Genomic DNA, 18,263 nt, shown 5'->3' on the forward strand with positions numbered 1-18,263 from the left:
CGTGCCCAGAGGTATGGTGATCTTTTGGTTTTCTTTAGACAAGCACCTGAATGTTAGAAACGTGGCAGCCAAATCAAGGGCCACTGAAATGAAAACTTCTACCATCAAATTCCTACAGAAAACCGAAAGGATAGAAGCAAAGTGTTGCTTTATGTCTTGATACAAGGTGTAAAGCTGGTGGGGAAGAAAAGCTTCTCCAATTTGCTCTCTGTGCTGAGTCCAGGTGGAGTAAAAAAGTGGGGACATTTGCTGTGGGGATGGCCTATTCACTAGAGAAGCCTTGTTAAGTGGTACCAGCAGCAAGTGGATGCCCAAGACCCCCGCTTGGGCCCCCCCATCATGTGTATTTTCACATGGGAGGTACTGGAGCACCATGGCAGTGGCAAAACCACACAGGCCACAGGGAGATATGGAGAGAGTAGGCTTTTGTGATGCACCTCTGAACCTCCAACGCCCTGAAGATATTTGGGTGAATTTCCTGTGGAAAAACTGGAAGGGAATGGGTATTAGCTACCTGCCTGCCATCTGACTACACCTCATCACTGGCCTGGAAGATACCGGTTATACAATTATGAACTTGTTCTCTCATAGGTTTTCTGAAGGTAGAAATCACGTCTACTTTCTTCAGTATAAGCACAGAGTGTACTGAACATGTTTTAGAGGTTGAGTAAATGCCTGACGTTGATTAGATGTGCTAGCAGCTGTACAGGTCTGCCTGTGTAGGCAGGCAGGCCTAGGCTTCCTGAGTTACCCAGCTCAGAATGTCTGGTCAGGCCCAAGAGTTCTTTTATTCTCTCTTCTTGTAGTTTACCTCCTGTCCATTCTTTAAAAACCTGAAGGGACATTAATCAATTTCCCTTTAAAATGACTGATTCAGGGCAAGCCGTGTCCTATGGCAGGGGTATAGAAGTGACAGGCAGAGGCCTTCTAGGGATTTGGAACAGCATGGAACGGGCTTCCTTGTGCATGGGGACAAGGGGAAAGTTCTTTTGTTTTTTCCTAAGTTACTTAGGCTGAGAATTGATTTACAGTAACCAAAATCACTTAAGACATTGTTAAAAAAAAGATTGTCAATGTATTAATGAAAGCTATACCTCATTTAATAATTGATAACCTTACTTATAAGCATATATTTGAGGAGTTGAATTAGTTGTCAGAAAATTGCTTTGATCATCATATATCAGAGCAAAAGAGAAGGGAGTGTGTGTTTGGGTGGGGGAAGAGAATGAATGGTTTTAGGGAGATTTCATTTAGATCAGGAAATTTGTTTTCCTAATGAAGACCATGTCTGTATGGTTATTAGTAATAGTCATTCAAGATCAAATCTGCCCCTTGCCAATGTGATGTAGACTCTGATAATTAACCTTCTCTCCCACTCTTCTTTTCACCTTTTCACGCCTGGGTAGAACGTTAACCTTAATTTCTGTTGTAATCTCCTAATTACTTTCTAGCTAGCTTGGAGTTTCATTAATTTTTTACTAAAGGAAAATCATTTTACTATAACTGTTCTGTAGTTTAGCTTCTATCTCATTTACTTGTTCAAATATATCCACCTACTTACTGGCTAGACCTCAGCTCTCTGGGCCTCAGTTTATACACCTAAGATGGGTAGACAGCCTACCTGGCGAGTGGTTGAGGGCTCTCGAATCAGGCAGATCAGTCTGGAACTTTGGGCAAGTTTTTTAATCTCAGTAAGCCTCACCTTTCCTTTTTGAACTGGGAGCATGTGTGATACTGATCTCATAGGGATGTTAAGGGCATTCCATTAAGTAACCCATGCAAAGCACATCACACACCACTTTGGCATGGAAAGACTTCAGCAAGTTGTTAGTATTATTAGTGTTACTATTATCCCTCTGGCTTCCTGATTCTTGGTCTGCAAATGCAACTGCAGATCTGGTTGAACACTGAAGAGTGCTAATATGAGCATCCCCCAAAGACTTCTATTATTAGCAGAAAAATGCATTTTACTCTAGCTTCTGTAGCACACAGTGTGTGTAGACTTTTTAGTGTTAAATGATCCTGAGATCACCTTTTATGGAGGAAAAATACTCTTCAAAATCAAGATAACAAAATATTTTTCTTGTTTGTTCAAATATACGTGCAATCATGAATTAAGAGTCTCCATCTGTTCATCTTCCAAACTAGTATCTACCTGTAAAGTCTATACTGCAGTTCTCTTATAAGAAAGAGAAAAACACATAATGTTGACAAGCAGTGTATGGATAGGCAAATGGATGGTCTTTAAGTCAACATGGACATTATATATTACTAACATTTTGGATGAATAAATATTTTTAAATGTTCAAATTATTAAGTGTTAAGAGAAAAGGAGTGGTGTAATCAGAACTTCTGTAGTTACACTAGTGATCATAAAAATACCTTCCTGAAGCAGAAGATATTAGACACACCTAAGCCCATGCTGTTCACTTTTGGAGTGTTATTATGTTTTCATGCCCAGCTGCCTTTAGAATGTAGCTTTGGAAAAGTTCCTCAGAATGTATCATAAACAAGTAGCTCTGGCTTACCAATAACAATAAATATGCCATCTCCAAAAGAATACTATGCCACACTAAGCTAAAAAATGACCCAATCCCATTGTCCCATTAAACTATAATAGAATCTGGTCCTGGCACCATTAATCTCCATAAATTCACTGAAGAGAAAACAATTGCCTTCAAATAAACTCTGAGGAGACCCAATACGGGTATCAATATTCTGATCATTATTATATGCATATATAGGCTGTCTGTAACAAACACATAATGTGAAAAAAAAGCCACCAATCCTTAGCGTCTATAGTCAGGTTTTAAAAAGTATGAGAATCAAATGTGGGAGGAATCAAGATTGATTATACATGTCAAGGACATCAGTTCTGCTTGAACACTGATTAAGTGATTAATGAAGTACTGCCAGAATTACTAAATCTCTTTGCAGTAAAATGTTATTATACTTCCCTTCATAATTATAAGTTTAAGAGGGGAAGAAGGATCGATTTACTAGAAGTAACTTACAAGCTAATATTCATTCTCTTTTATTCCATGGAATAAAATCCCTGGAAGACAGTTCTACTTTCTACTTCTGGGTTCCTCTGAGGAGATCATTTTAGACCCACCCTTTGCCCCACAGGATAACATGTACTTTTCGAAGGAATGGGAGGAGAATGCTTCCTTGATCAAGTGTGGAATTTAAGTTTAAGGCAATCCTTTTTTGACTGCATATAGAAAATTACTTCACTCCACAAGCATTCATTGGGTGCTAGCCATGTGGTAGGCACTGTGTAGGGCACTAGAGATAGAGGGAGAAATTATTTGCCTAAGTATCTGCCCCTTAAAAGTATACCTATTTTTTCTGAAATCATGAGAATACTCCTAGTTAATGAAAAGAAGGAGGTTCCATCAGTGCCAAAGAAAACATTGTAACCACATTTAAGATAGCCCTGGGGCACCTAGATGGCTCAGTCAATTGAGCATCTGACTCTTGATTTCAGTTCAGGTCATGATCCCAGGGTCGTGGGATACAGCTCTGTGTTGGGCTCCCCGCTGAGTGTGGAGCCTGCTAAAGATTCCCTCTGTCTCTCCCTCTGCCCCTCTCTCCCATTCGTGCTCTCTCTCTCTCTCAAATTAAAAAAAAAAAAAAAAAAAAAAAAATAGCCCTTTAAAGCAAGTGGTGAAAAATAAGAACAAGAAAATAGCCCAGAATTCAGAATACTTGACTGGATCCTCAACTATTGTCATGTGTAAGGTGGGCATGACTCCTCAGTGTCATCAGATCATTCGGAGTGGGGAGAGTGTGTGTGTTTGCACACACTTGCCCCTTTTCCAGGGAGCAGACTGAGAACAACACCGGAAGGAATGAGGCCTTTTGGAGGAGACTATTTTATTTTATTTTAATTTAATTTTTGAGAGAGACAGAGCATGAGTGAGGGAGGGGCAGAGAGAGACACACACACACAGAATCTGAAGCAGGCTCCAGGCTCTGAGCTGTCAACACAGAGCCCCATATGGGGCTCAAACCCACGAATGTGAGATCATGACCTGAGCTGAATTCGGATACTCAACCGACTGAGCCACTCAGCTCCCCCTGGAGGAGACTGACTTTATCCATAAACCCAGAATCATTAACTTTAAGGCTGGCTGGACTGCAAGGGTTATTTAATCAAATCATTCTTTTACATTTTTTTCCAAATGTATTTTGTCTTAGAGGTTTAATATCCATATGCAGAGTGAGGACCATATAGGTCTAGGTCTAGCTTTATTTACATACATTAATTTATAACCTATAAAGTAGAAAATAAACTGCTGCAGATTGTTGCCAAACAATTTGAGGTAGAAGACTTAAAGTTTCAAACAAACATTTTTTTCAGTCCCTAGTATGGTATGTGTTAGGAAGCCTGCAGAAAAAAGGGTATAAATGTCATAGTGTTTGCCCTCAAGGAGTTGCTGTAATCCCTGGGAGTACATCATGAAATATATGGAAAGAACTATAACAATGTCAAGATATATTTTGACATCAGAGGTATAGAGAAGCACAATGACATGGAAGCCAGAGCTAGAAGGGATAGGTTTGGCCTATCAGAGAAATCTCTTTCAATCTCTCTCTCTCTCTCTCTCTCTCTCTCTCTCTCTCCCCCCACTCCCTCTCCCTCTCTCTCTCAATTTCTCTCTCTCTCTGTCTCTCTCTCTCTCTCTCTCTCTCACACACACACACACACACACACACGCATTTTCATTCACCAGTCGTTTATTAGGGACGTAACATTTGTCACACACGGAGGTACCTTGGTGAACTGGCCAGACATGGTAACCTGTTCTCACTGCAGAGACAGAAAGTTCCAAATAGTGGAGGAGGTCTATAGATGCACAGCTGGTTAAGTGGGACAAAGGGGCACAGAACGAATGTCACCAAAGTTCAGAAGTGACAAAAATAATCAGCTCTAGGGTGATGAGAGCCTACCTATGTAAAAGACTTTGGTGGGTATAGAATATAAAGTTGGAAAGAGGTGGTTTGGGGTCATTTTATGAAGAACTTGAATTTTATTCAAAAATTTGTCTTTTATTCTTCAGATGAGAGGGAGCATTGGGAATAATAGAAAGCATGACTGAGGCTGTGGTGTAGATGAATTAGCATGGTGAATCATTCAGCAAAAACACTTATTGAGCATTTACTGTGTACCCAGCCTTGTTTCAGGTGCTAAGAATATAGGTGTGAGGCAAATGTCCAAATTCCTGGCCTGGAGGAATTCTCTTGTAGGAGGGATGAGACAGTCCACGAATGGAACCAGTGCACAATCTGGGGACTTTTGCTATGATCCAGCAAGGGGACCGAGGTGTCAATTCAGCTGGTTGTGGCGAGAAAGGAAAGGAGGGAGTAGTGAGACTCCAGTCACTATAAAACTAATTCAAGGCGGGAAGAAATGACAAGATTTGGCAATCGATGGAATGGGAGGATTTTGGAAAAGGTAGTTGCAATGACTTGTTTTCTAGCTCAGGTGTTCAGGTGGCTGGCAGAGGCCTGCCAATTTCTATGACACTATGAGGTTGGAGTCTACAGCCTGGGGCTACTATTATAATCTGATCTGTCTGTTTGAACGGTGCTGATTGAGGGTACCTGTAGGACATTTCTCTTGAGGCCCCCCACTTCATTTTCAGCACCCTTTCCCGTGACCTCCACCTGCCTTGTGGTGCCCCTTTGGCTTTAGGCAGCTCTTAGAAATGGCTGAAGGTTTGAAGTAGTACGTGAATAAGATAAGGTTTGAAGTGTTAAGACTTCATGAGGTTTCTGTACTTTTCACACAAAAACACTTGAAACAAACAATAAAACAACAATGCCTAAAATGAAGCTCTTTTTCTGGTGGATTTTAGGCAAGCAAAGGGCTTTCTGGTATTCAATAAAGCCCACCATGATAGCGGTCACCAAATCCAACCTTCTACACATAGAAAGTTGGTTTCAATGCTCCTCCATGTCAAGGGAACTGGAAGGAAAAGTTCACATACATGGTTCACATCAAGTGCAATGCTGACAACTAGCTATTGGGAAGCCACAGCTTGCCAAATGCAATCCAGTTTCAATCTCCCACCCCATTTCCCTGGGTTTAAAGCTCTTTTGCTGTATCCACCCACACAGCTGGTGCCAGGCTCATGCACTCCCTGCCCTGTATCATCTCTTGAATCTGTTAAGTCCCTTTCTGTTCTGACAGTACAGCAGCCCCCCTCCTCCCTTATCTTCCGTTTTGCTTTCCGCAGTTTCAATTTACCCAAGCTCAACCGTGCCCAGGCAACAGACGATCCTCCTTCTGAGGTATCAACAGAAGGTCACAGGTAGCCTAACACTGTGTTGTAATACCCACGACATTCACCTCATTTCATCTCATCACACAGGTTATTTTATCATCTCACATCATCACAAGAAGGGTAAGTACAGTACAATGAGGTATTTTGAGAGAGAAACCACGTTCACATAACTTTTATTATAGTTTATTATAATTGTTTTATTTTATTATTATTGTGGTTAATCTCTTACTGTGCCTGATTTATAAATTAAATTTTATCATAAATATGTATAGGAAAAACCATAATATATATAGGGTTTGGTACTATCTGCAGTTTCAGGCATCCATTGGGGGTCTTGGAATGTATCCCCCGTGAATAAGAGGGGGCCTATTCTATTTCAGTTTAGACATGGAAGGGGTCCAGAAGGTAGTGGGGAGGGCATTTCTCCCCTGTAACCAATCTGAAGGTAAGCATCTTCTCTCTTGAGATGTATTGACCTTTTCCAGCTACACAAATATGGGTTTGTCCTGTCCAGTGAACAATGGATTCAGATCTGATTATGTTCCTTACTTAGATTACTCTGTAGCACGAAAGGATGTGGTAAGCAGCTGAATCCAGTCCTGTTCATGGCTGAATGGTGCAGAAAATCTGGATTCTTAATATGACTTTGCAAACCAATAAGCAAGGAATTTCTGATGATTGCAGCATGTGCATTGTACTTGAAAAAGAGTTCCAGAGAACAAAGTTAAAGGTGTGTCTGCCCTTCCTGGCTCTCTCTGCATGCACATTGCATTTTATCCCAAATCATCTGAGATTTGGTGTTTGTCTCTTAATCTGACAGCACCTAACAAAGCCTGTAGCTACCTCTCAATTGCCTTCTATTAATCAACTAAAAGGTAAGATGTATTTTAAAATATCGCCTTATCCTGTCTCAGAACTTCTGTCTCTTTCTCTGCCCTAGCACTGTCCTTGATTTTCAGCGTTCTTTATTTCTCCTGCAGCTTCTGAACCTGGATAATCACCACCTCCACAGGCCCATGGGATCCCACTTCCTAAATCTTTTTACTTGTCCTCTCCCCCTTTCTCTCTAATCTTCCCAAATCACCACTTCCCATTCCATGGGGCACATAATACTCTTTCTCACATGTGGGAAACATGAAACTCTGCTAATCAGCTCCGCTGGCTTGGCTCCAGTTTTGTGGGGATTCAAATTGCCTGTTACCAACCCCCGTGTGAAGTGGATTAACCCTTTTAGATTGTCTTTGCCACTCCCTGCTTCCCCTGGTTCCCTCCTGCCCCTTCCTTTAACTGTAGCTGACCCTTACAGAAAAATCTCATCTCTTCTGAAGTTCTTCACTGTATCTCTCTGTATGTTACCAATGAGTTTTTCAACTGAATTGAAAACATTTTTTTTTTCTTTTTAGCTTTTAGTCTATTCCTCCATCATTTTGTCTTTAACTCAAAAGTACCTAACAGACGTTGCTGGTATAAAAATCCTTATTCACAGCAGCTCTGTTATCATCTTATATACTGTGTTGAAAATATACCACCTCAGTAACTGGGGAGCCTCACTACAAACAGCCAGTTAAGGCAAGACACAGTAAGAACATAGTTAAACTTTCCTCAAAAAATCCTGCATGTTGGGGCACCTGGGTGGCTCAGTCAGTTAAGCATCCGACTTTGGCTCAGGTCATGATCTCCCGGTTTGTGAGTTTGAGCCCCACGTCGGGCTCTGTGCTGCCATCTCAGAGCCTGGAACCTGCTTCAGATTCTGTGTCTCCCCCTCTCTCTGACCCTCCCCATGCTCATGCTCTGTTTCTCTTGGTCTCTCAATAATAAATACATGTTAAAAAAAAAAAAAAAGGCCTGCATGTTGAAGCCCTGGGGATATGATTCAAAGACTAGGTCATCAGAACAAACAGAAACAGAAAACAACTCCACCAACAATCAAAACAACCCTGGAAATGATATGGCATTACTGAATCAGAAGCATTTCCATCTTATGTGCTTTAAGAATATACCCATTTAGGGGAAAAAAATACATTTACTTAACTGGGAGACAGAAATTAACACAAAAACAAAAGCAACTTTTAATGGTAGATATACTGTTAGTCCCTGTACTCGTTTCCTAGGGCTGTGATAACAAAGTACCACAAACTGAGTGACTTAATAGAAATTTATTGGCTCATAGATTTGGAGGGTAGAAGTAAAAAATCAAAGTGTCAGCAGGAATGGCTCCCTCTGAGTCTGTGAGAGAAGGATCTGGTCCAAGCTCCCTCCGTCTTATAGATGGGTGTCTTCTCCCTGTGCCTCTTCATATCATCTACTCTCTGGGCATATTTCTGTGTCCCAATTTCCCCTTCTTATGAGGTTACCAGTCATATTAAATTAGGGTCTACTCTAATCACCTCATTTTAACTTAATTACCTCCATAAAGGCCCTGTCTGCAAATAATGTCTCATTCTGAGGTAATGGGGGTTAGGACTTCAACATACAAATTTTCAAAATATACAATGAAAGCCATAGTAGTCCCCATGCTTCTGATTCAGGCTGACTACCTACTTTGCAGGGCCAAGAGTAAAATAACAATGTGGGGCCTTGCCTGGGGCAAGGAAGTCAAGTCAATCTCCACTTCCCATGAGTTCAGGAGGGATTGCAACATCTGTGCCAGAAAGTGCTGGAATCACACTCAGTCCTTGGACTGGGAATAGATGACAGGCTCCCCACTCAGTCCTCGCCAGGTGCTGTCAGCCCAGTGGGGACAGCTGCTGCCTTGCCCTTCCCTGAGATGATACTGGCTGTTCACTACCAATCCCTGGGCCTCCTGTCACCCAAACACAATCTGGTTGGCACAGTGGGTGGAGGGTAGGAGTGTGCAGGCAGCTTAGAACCCATCCAGGGGATCTAGGGAGGTGACACAGGTGGAACTGAGCCTAAGCTGAGGCTTCTAGCTTCTGGCTCATGGTCTACTGTCCCATGAGACTTCAGGCCCAAAGCACAAATTCAAAGGTTAAAATTATTAAGAATTCCAAGACCCAAAGCCACAGAACATTGAACTCCAAGTATGTTGCCCTGCTGAACATGGGGCTGTGTCTTCACTGGCTACTTGCCTATGAAGCCCACCCTGTTCTTACTTGAACAACGCTGACACCATGGGGGAAAGACTTTGGCAAACTACAGAGCATTTCTTTTAGGGTAGAACTGCTTGAAGCTAAAGTGCCATCTGTACAATGGGTGTAATAATAGCACTGGCTTCATAGGATTCTGATAAGGATTACCGCAGTCAGTCACTATGATCACTTTCTAAATGCTAAGAAAAGCAAAGCAAATCTTGACGTTGAGCATGGATAGTGCCAAATAAGACAATGTTGTCAGTTAGATAACCACTTTGAATTTCCTCTTTATGTTTTCATAATTAAAAGGAAGTTCTCAAGAACAGAATGCCAAAAGCCAGAAATAGTAAAACATTTTTACTAGCATATTTCTTGGTGTGTGTGTGTGTGTGTGTGTGTGTGTGTGTGTGTGTGTGTTTAGTTTATTACCTGGGAGGCTGAATATGTTTTTAGGTAAATCATTTACTTTTTTTTTTCCTAATTAAGTTTTCATTTAAATTCCAGTTAGTTAACATACTGTGTAATATTAGTTTCTGGTGTACAATTTAGTGATTCGATACTTATATTCAACACCCAGTGCTCATCACGACATGGGCCCTGCTGAATCCTCATCACCTACTTCACCCATACCCCCACCCGCCTCCTCTCTAGTAACCATCAGTTTGTACTCTATAATTAAGAATCTGTTTCTTGCCTCTCTCTCTCTTTCTCCCTGTGCTTATTTGTTTTGTTCCTTAAATTCTACATATGAATGAAATCATACAGTATTTGTCTTTCTCTGACTCACTTATTTCGCTTTGCATGCTAACATATTTCTTTGGAACTGTGGTAGCCTGGAAAGTATCATAAATTTAAAAATCACGTAGCCACACATGAAAGCAGAAACTTCTTGTTTGTTTTGTTTAGCTCTGTATCACAGACTGAATTTACAGAAATTTTAATAATATTCCTCCATTTTTCTTGAATAGCTTTATAAAATATTTTTCCCTAAATGACTTAATACAGTATTTATAAGGCATTCATTCTTTTGTTTCTTTTAGGAACTGTATGTCCTTTCACTCTGAATAATTAAAGAAATATAATTTATGTTCCTAGCTTTGTATTGGAACATCTCCTAAAAGGCTTTCAAAGATAATTTCTTCTTCTTTTTTTTTAATGTTTATTTATTTATTTCTGAAAGAGAGAGAGAGAGAGCATACACAAGGGAGGGACAGAAAGAGAGGGAGAGACTGACTCCCAAGCAGGCTCCACTCTGTCAGCATAGAGCCTGACTCAGGGTTCAAACTCACAAACTGTGAGATCATGACCTGAGCAAAAATCAAGAGTCAAGTCGGACACTTAAACTGACTGAGCCACCCAGGTGCCTCAAGGATAATTTCTAAAAGAAAATGGAGGCAAGCATCTATAAATGTCTCAACTATATTACTTTGATAGATCATATGAAGATTCATTGCATAGGGATGAGTTTAGAAGAGGCAAAACAAAGGAATCATTTCTTCAGAAAACTGGATATAAATAAGCAAATTGTTAGATAAAAGAAGGGGAAATGAGGAGATATCTGAGCTCTCCACAACTCAACTGTTCTGGTCATTGGCTTGGAACTTGCATTGTGTGATATCAGTTACTGTGAAACCAAGAATGGGAAGAGGTTGTTAGAAGCTTACTGAGAAAAAGTAAAGCACCAGGAAAACTGGAAGTCTACGCTGACTCTCAAAGACTAGTAAGGAAAACAGCCAGTCAGAGAAGCTAGAATGAGAAAAGTATGAAGTGGAAAACATTCTGAGAGAAGACAGTGGAGATGGGTAAACAGAGTCAGAGGGTTGGAGTGACTGATGGCTGGGAAGGACAGCTAAACCAGTATCTGATCAGGCTTTTATGTAAATTCCAAATCTCCAGATTAGGAGAATGGCTCATTGCCCAGGGGTGTAGAAATTGCCTAGAACAATTTTTTTTTTTAGTCAGTAGCTTTTCTGTTTTATGAAAATATTCACTCTTACATGTAGAAGTACTGGTTTAGAAAAGGGGGAGTTGCAGAGAACAACAGGTATAGTTGGTAATAGTAAGGGTAATAGTAAGGGTATTAGTACCTACCTCACTATGGTGAAGGTTCAGTGTGTTAATGTATGTAAAATAGCACACAGTAGTCACTCTCCAAATGTAAGATACTATTAGGAGTTGTCAAGGGGCCATTGTTCCCTTTGTATCAGAAATTAAAGCTATGGGGGAAATCTCAGGGTCACAGTGTCTCCCCACTGCTGTATCTAGGTGGTGGCTCTTCTCATCATCCTCCTTCAGAAGCCTCTCTCACATGGCACTCCATCTTCCCTTCCTCAACACCAGGGTGCACCCCCTGAATCTCTTCCTTGCATTTGCTATGACTTTGATGCCAGTGGGCTCCCCATTGTCCTCTCCACCTCAATGCTTTTAATTTCCATACAGATGCTCCAACACTCTGACCCAGTGTTTTCTCCACCACAGATCATGGCTCATTAATGGGTCATGATATCAATGTAGTGTGTCATAACCCACATTACAAAATGAAATGGAATGGAACTGAGTAGATGAGTAGCAGCACGTTGTATTAGGTAGTGGTATTTTTTTTTTTAATTAAACTTTTGTTTCAGACACATATGTCTGTACTGCCATGGATGCTGGGTTCCTCAACTTCCTCTGCTCCAAGAACCTTCTCTCACCTGTTCTCCACTTTATCGACTGTTCCTACAACCACACCATGGACCTGGTCATACCAAGAATGGATCCATCTCCAAAATTTGCTATTCCTATTGCATAACCACTGCCCCTCCTATTCTTCCATTTCTCTCGTGTCTTTTGCTAAGCTTATGACTTTTATTTTTCTTCCTTTTTAGCCTGTATTTCTTGAATCCAAACTTTTTAATCCTCAGCATTCTTGCTGCCACTGACTTAGCTCAGGTCATTAATGTCTTCCTTCATGGGCAATCACTTTAACCTCTCAGATGGTCTCCCTGCTACCCTCCAGAATTACCCTCTTCAAGTCCCAAACTGACCATGTCATTCCTAAACGTAAAAGTGTGACCTGATTCCCTTTGTCCAGACTCATGAGGCTCTTCTCAGCAGAGAATTTGCTCAACCAACTCACCGAACCAGAATTTATTTTCTTTCAGCAGAGTGCCTCTAACCAAACTCTTCATTTCCTCATCTCTTGCATGCATCCAAATACAGATATGTCACAGCTTCTTGTCCTGCCACACCCCTATTCTGGGTATCTGCTCCATCCACAGCCCTTGAAGGGCAGATCCCTGTGTGCATCTCACACCACTATCACATCCTACTAGCCATGGGAAGGCCTCTAATTCAAGAGCAGAACACAGGGACTGGCCAGCATGCTATGATGAATGTGGCCAGATTCCTCTCCTAGAAAATTAGGCAACTCTTCCAAAAAAGCTGTGGGAGCTATACGTGAAAGGTCCTGCAGGTTGAAGCAGAAGAAAACAGTCCACAGAAAGAGAACCAAACAGGAGAAGCAGCTCCTGAGAGAGAAACCGAGAAAGTAGTTGCTTCATTTCAGTGGTCAGTTCTCAGTTGCCAGAGGCCTGAGCCTCACACTTGCCTGAGTGACCTTCAGTGGGCCCTTTTTCCTCCATCCAAAAAAGCCCAAGAAAGAATTTTATCTTACTGCCTTTGCACACATTCTGTACTTTTCTCCAGAATGCTCTATCTCCTTTTTCCCATGTGGCAACTACCTACTTTAGGAAAATAAATGCCCTGTTGTGAGTCTGCAGCTCCTCAAGCCAGTCCTTTCGCTGTATCCCTTTAGAATTTTGCTCCTTCCTTATTATTTTAACATCTACTGCACTGTTTTATAATTGTTTGTGTTTCTGTATCTGTCTCTGGACTCTCAGCCTCTTGGGGACATATCCTACTCATATTTTTATCTCCCCAGTCTGGAGGTGAGTAGCAGATTCCATTGGTTCCCTACCCACACCGCCTATCCTGACATTGCTCCATGCAGGCCAAAGACCAGGAGATTAGTCCCCCAGGAAGGACCTTCCATTAATAAGGAGTGGAGGGTGGAGGAGAAATACCTCGGTTTCCTTCCCCTCACTGGGTCCACTGCATTCTCCACAGTCACTCAGAAGGACTCCTGTGAAATCGAGCCCCAGTTGCCTATAATGGTTTTCTTCCCTGTCTCACTTCCTCACTCCTTCATCATGTCTTCTACAATCACCTCCCAAATAAACTACTTACACTGAGATAAATACATGCTTCAGGGATTGCTTCCAGGTGAACCCAAACCAGGAAGGGAGATAAAGCATACAGTGCTTGACAAATAGTGAATGAGCAGGTGAAGCCTTCAGCACCTTACCCCTCTTCCTGTTAGCACAGGATTTCAAGAGTTGACCCTACCCCTCTATCCCAGTTCCCATCCTTCTTCCAAATAGGCCCCATGGTCATGAACTTTGACCTCAGGCTCAACAGCACCCCCACTTCCCCTGGTCACCGGTCATTCAGAATAGCCTACCCTGGCCGTCCTCAAGGACTAACACAGCTGTGGGCCCCTTCCAGTCCTTGGGAAGATAAGTGCTGCCAACGAAACTCTCCTATTATTAGGTTGGTTGGGGCCATTTCACATAATTTTCAGCTCTTGACATAGCTTTAAAATTCTTTTATTGCCCCCATTCATTTCCTTTAGCAACCTCTACAGAGACTATGTCCACCTTTCCCCAGAGTGCCTACTCCCTTCTTCATTCTCCCACCTGCCCTCCCAGTATTGGGGGTACTTGAGTGAATGAAGTTACCAAGTCACAGCACTTACTAGAAGAGCTCAGATTCTAGAACCACAGTGAAGCCCCTGTTACAGCCAACACAGACATGCCAAGTACAGTGCCATGTGCAGGGCAGTATATAATTGTTAAAGGACTATCAACCTGTCAAAGTAGTCTGGATTGGCCAGAGGATGATGGTGTTGTGGTGATATTGAAAGCAAAGGAAAACATTTGAGTGAGTACTATTATTACCTCCATTTTTATATATGAGGAAACTGAGGCACAGAGAGGTTAAGTAATTTGCCCAAGGTGACAATGGTACAGACAGGATTTGGACCCATACCGTTTGGCATAGAGACCATGAACTTAACTATTATATGACACTATATCTACTGATTTTTGAACACAAAATTCTTGATAAATGATTGAAAAGTCAATACAATAGCCTCCCAAGGCTGAGATGCTTATAATACATATCGGATCAACCAGTAATACATATTAAACAACTCAGATGAAAAAGTACTACATGTACAATCTGCCTTGCATTATTACATACCCCTTATTAGTGAATATAAAACTGAAATGCATGCATATTTCTCCTGGCTGCTTTGTGGATACCAATCATAGCTAGAAGTAGTCAGTGTGGTTGGTGCACGTGTGGAACACAACAGTAAACCGAGGCACCTCCAAAACATGATTTAAAACATGGTGTAAAAGCTTCCACATCTGAAAAATGGAAAGCTGGAGTAGACAATGTCTCAGGTCCCTTCCAATGCTAAAATTTTGTTTTTCCATCTTTGTATAAACAGGAAACACTTGATTTCAAACCGATCCCGATTATACTTGAAATGTCACTGATGTGGGGGATTGAAGTCAGGGAGGGGAGCCTGTGCAAGGTTTGGTACATTCATTGCCACACAGTCTCCAAGACCCACATTCCGTGAACACCAGTAGCAGTGTTTTCATATCTGAAGAATCTCTCTGCCAACTATGTCAAAGGCCTTCAGATATGCAAACTGTCACTTGGAGTGTCCAGGAGGTAGCAGATAGTTTTAACTTCAGAGTGTCCTTGACCACTAAAAAGAAGGCGCTGATTAGAAACTATCTCAGGCCAGGATTTGGGTCTGCTACATATAGTAGGGATTAGCTCATTATGCTAACGCTGGCTCAGAGGATCACCAGTGCATTTTCTCTGTGTGGCTTGGGTCCAGCTTCTGTCCTATGGGCTACTGCCCTGTTCTAGATACCTATCACTAGGCACATTTTAAACGTAAAGTAATAAGCACTGTATGGTAAACTCTTCGTGGAGATGGGTCATACCTGGGGTCAGATGTACATCCACAGGACCATTTCTTTTGAACTTCCCAAGAGGGTTAAGAGGTCTCTGATCTTTGGCCATTTTAGAATAAGAATTACTCAATCTGTCCCAGATAAAGCCTTGTGGGAGTACGAGAGAATACAGTCCAGGTGAGATTATCTCAAAAACGTATGCAAAGTATGTTGAGAAAGAAAATAAAAAAAAAAAAAACACACACACACACACACACACAAAACACAGGCATTGACCACACCTTGTTTTATCTCCTTTCCAAACTTATTGCCAAAGGCAGAGAGGATGGAGGCTGTCTGGAGGCTTCTCCTGGTTTATTTATCGCCCTGCCTGCCTCCTTTCACACAGGGGCTTCCACTTTTGGACGCTAGCTTCCCTCTGCCTCAGAAGCACCCATGCAGTTATTCTCCAGAGTAGGCCTCCTGCAGGACAACCTCTCCTCATGACTCTTTACACATCTTTTATGAGTCGTATGTGTATTAGGTGCTGAATAAATGTTTGGTGAATTGATCCAGTGTGCACTTGTGCTAGCGGGGCGGTGGGGGGGTGGTGACTTTGAAGGAACTCTGGCTCACTGGCACACCGAATGCCTTACAAACTATCTCATTTAATCCTTGGTGGTCGTCTGGATATCACAGACCCCATTTCTCTGATGAGAGGAGCTGAGAAGCCAAGAGGGTTATTTGCTCAGCTTACACGGTCCATGGAGGCTACAGAGGCTCCACTCCCCCATTTGGTCTGCAAGGTATTAATAGAAAAGACTTGAGTATTCTTTTCCCCAGACGCAGAGGGGTAGAGGCCTTGGCTTAGGGCCACTGGGCAAGTGGTGGCACACATCCAGAAAGCTTGCTTTGGGAGGGGATGAAATGAGACATCTTTCTGCCATCATTTATCTGAGAGGTGATCCTTCCAAATAAACAACTCTCGGAGACTACATTTTGAAACATCTGCTACCCCTCTGTGCCCGGCCTGTCCCGGGCGAGAGCGGAGTCAAGTTTTGCCTGAGAGCCCAGGCCAGGCCCCTCGCCTCGCCGCCCGCTAACGCCAGGAGGATGCGGGGGCTAGAGGAGGGGGGTGTGGGGCGGCGAGAGTGGGGTGCAAAGCCCGTCCGGCTGCAGGACTGGCCCATCCACACGGCTTTCTCGGGACTACCGAGACGCGGCTACCGTGTAAATCCGGCCGCCTTAGCTCCTTAGCGCCTCACGCCTCCCTGCCCCCAGCTTCACCCCTCCCTCCTCTGCCTTAACCACCCCACCCCCCGATGTGCCGATCTGGTCCCACCGGCCCTGGGGACACTCACCCTGCCACTCGAGGACCGGGTCGGGGGTAAGTGCCATCGCCGCGCCCTCGGTGAAGCTCCGTGGCGCCCCCAGCAGAAGCAGCAGCGGCAGCGACCGCAGCAACAGCATCCCTAACCACTGGACTCGCCGGGCGCCCGGGGTGACGGTCGCGGCGGCCAGCTCCACAGCGGGAGCGCGGGGATGCGGTGCTGGGGGCGGGACCGCAACCCCCACCCCCCAAGTGCTCCACCCTCCGGGGGCCTCGCTGCCCCTGCGTCCCGGCGACCCACTCCGTAGCCCCTGCCGCGGCCGTATGCGGGAGCTCGGGGCTCTGGGCCGGAGACAGGGAAGTTGCAGAGGTTTTCCCCGCCCTACCCACTCGGGCTAGGGCAAGGAGGAGGAAGAGGAGGTGGACCATCTGCCCATCCCAGAAATTCCTGCCTTTGGGGTGGGGAGAGAGGAGGGGTGAGGCTACCCCGTGCACGCTCCTCCTGCTTCCAGCAGCCCCTCTCTTTCCTAGGGGAGGCCGAATAGGAGTTGGGGGGTGAGCAGTTGAGAATCCCTGGGACAGGAAGTCTGACATCTGGGTTTGCAAACCACCCGGATTCTGGTAAACACCACGGGTTTGGCAGCTAGCAGCTTAGAATAAATCGAGCTGTGCTGTGAACCCAGGCGCTTTGGGAGCACGCTGGACTTCCTCTCCTCTGGAATGTTAACCATTGGAGGTCTTTGGGGTGCGCCTGGCTCTTCCCTCCAAGTACCCTAAGGTTCTTCCATTGTTGAGCTCCTTTCCTTTTTAAAATGCCACCCCCTACTTTCCTTCTCCTTGGATCCCCTAGCCCAGCAAAATAGCTGGGTTATCCCACTTTATAGCTGAGAAAAACTGTCGGGAAAGGCAAAATTATTTGCTCTAGGTCATCCCTTAATCTAGCTAAATTAGTAAGTAGGAAAAGCCTAGAATGTAGTTCTAACTGTAGTCTTTCAAATAACCAGCAGAACACTAGAAACATTTAATATCCGTGAGAACAAGCTAACATAAAATGGTTCCTAAATAGGACCTTGACCTTCCTCATTAAAAACTCAGAAGGGGGGGGGGGCGGGGCGGGCGATTAAAAAAAAAAAAAGGGGGAAGGTGGTGGGATCTTGGAGGTCCTTTCTCAGCTGTCTATTGACAAAGACCAAACCAATATTTTTTTTTTCAACGTTTATTTATTTTGGGGACAGAGAGAGACAGAGCATGAACGGGGGAGGGGCAGAGAGAGAGGGAGACACAGAATCGGAAACAGGCTCCAGGCTCCGAGCCATCAGCCCAGAGCCTGACGCGGGGCTCGAACTCACGGACCGCGAGATCGTGACCTGGCTGAAGTCGGACGCTTAACCGACTGCGCCACCCAGGTGCCCCTCAAACCAATATTTTTGAGTAACAGGTGTCTGCTATAGACTGAATTGTATCCTCCTCCCCCAGTTCATATGTTGAAGCCCCACATCTCAATGCGATTGTATTTGGAGATAGGGCTTTTAAG

At 43.5% G+C, this 18,263-nt stretch overlaps 1 protein-coding gene across 3 annotated transcripts in view; it reads right to left on the bottom strand.

Annotated features, from left to right (window-relative positions):
- The window catches only part of PLA2R1 (phospholipase A2 receptor 1), a 129,531-nt gene extending 112,542 nt beyond the window's left edge, over positions 1-16,989 (bottom strand). For 2 of the 3 annotated variants that reach the window (XM_040475154.1, XM_040475156.1), the window contains exon 1: positions 16,761-16,989. In XM_040475154.1, coding sequence (XP_040331088.1) covers positions 16,761-16,869 — 109 coding nt within the window. In that variant the 5' untranslated portion in view covers positions 16,870-16,989. Of the gene's footprint in view, positions 1-15,450; positions 15,545-16,760 lie in introns of those variants that run through there. The other variant, XM_040475155.1, reaches the window with a different exon arrangement.
- Between the last annotated feature and the right edge of the window lie 1,274 nt (positions 16,990-18,263).

The sequence above is a fragment of the Herpailurus yagouaroundi genome, unplaced genomic scaffold, assembly GCF_014898765.1.
Source record: "Herpailurus yagouaroundi ecotype Mexico unplaced genomic scaffold, PumYag 140, whole genome shotgun sequence".
NCBI classification, from domain to species: domain Eukaryota; kingdom Metazoa; phylum Chordata; class Mammalia; order Carnivora; family Felidae; genus Herpailurus; species Herpailurus yagouaroundi.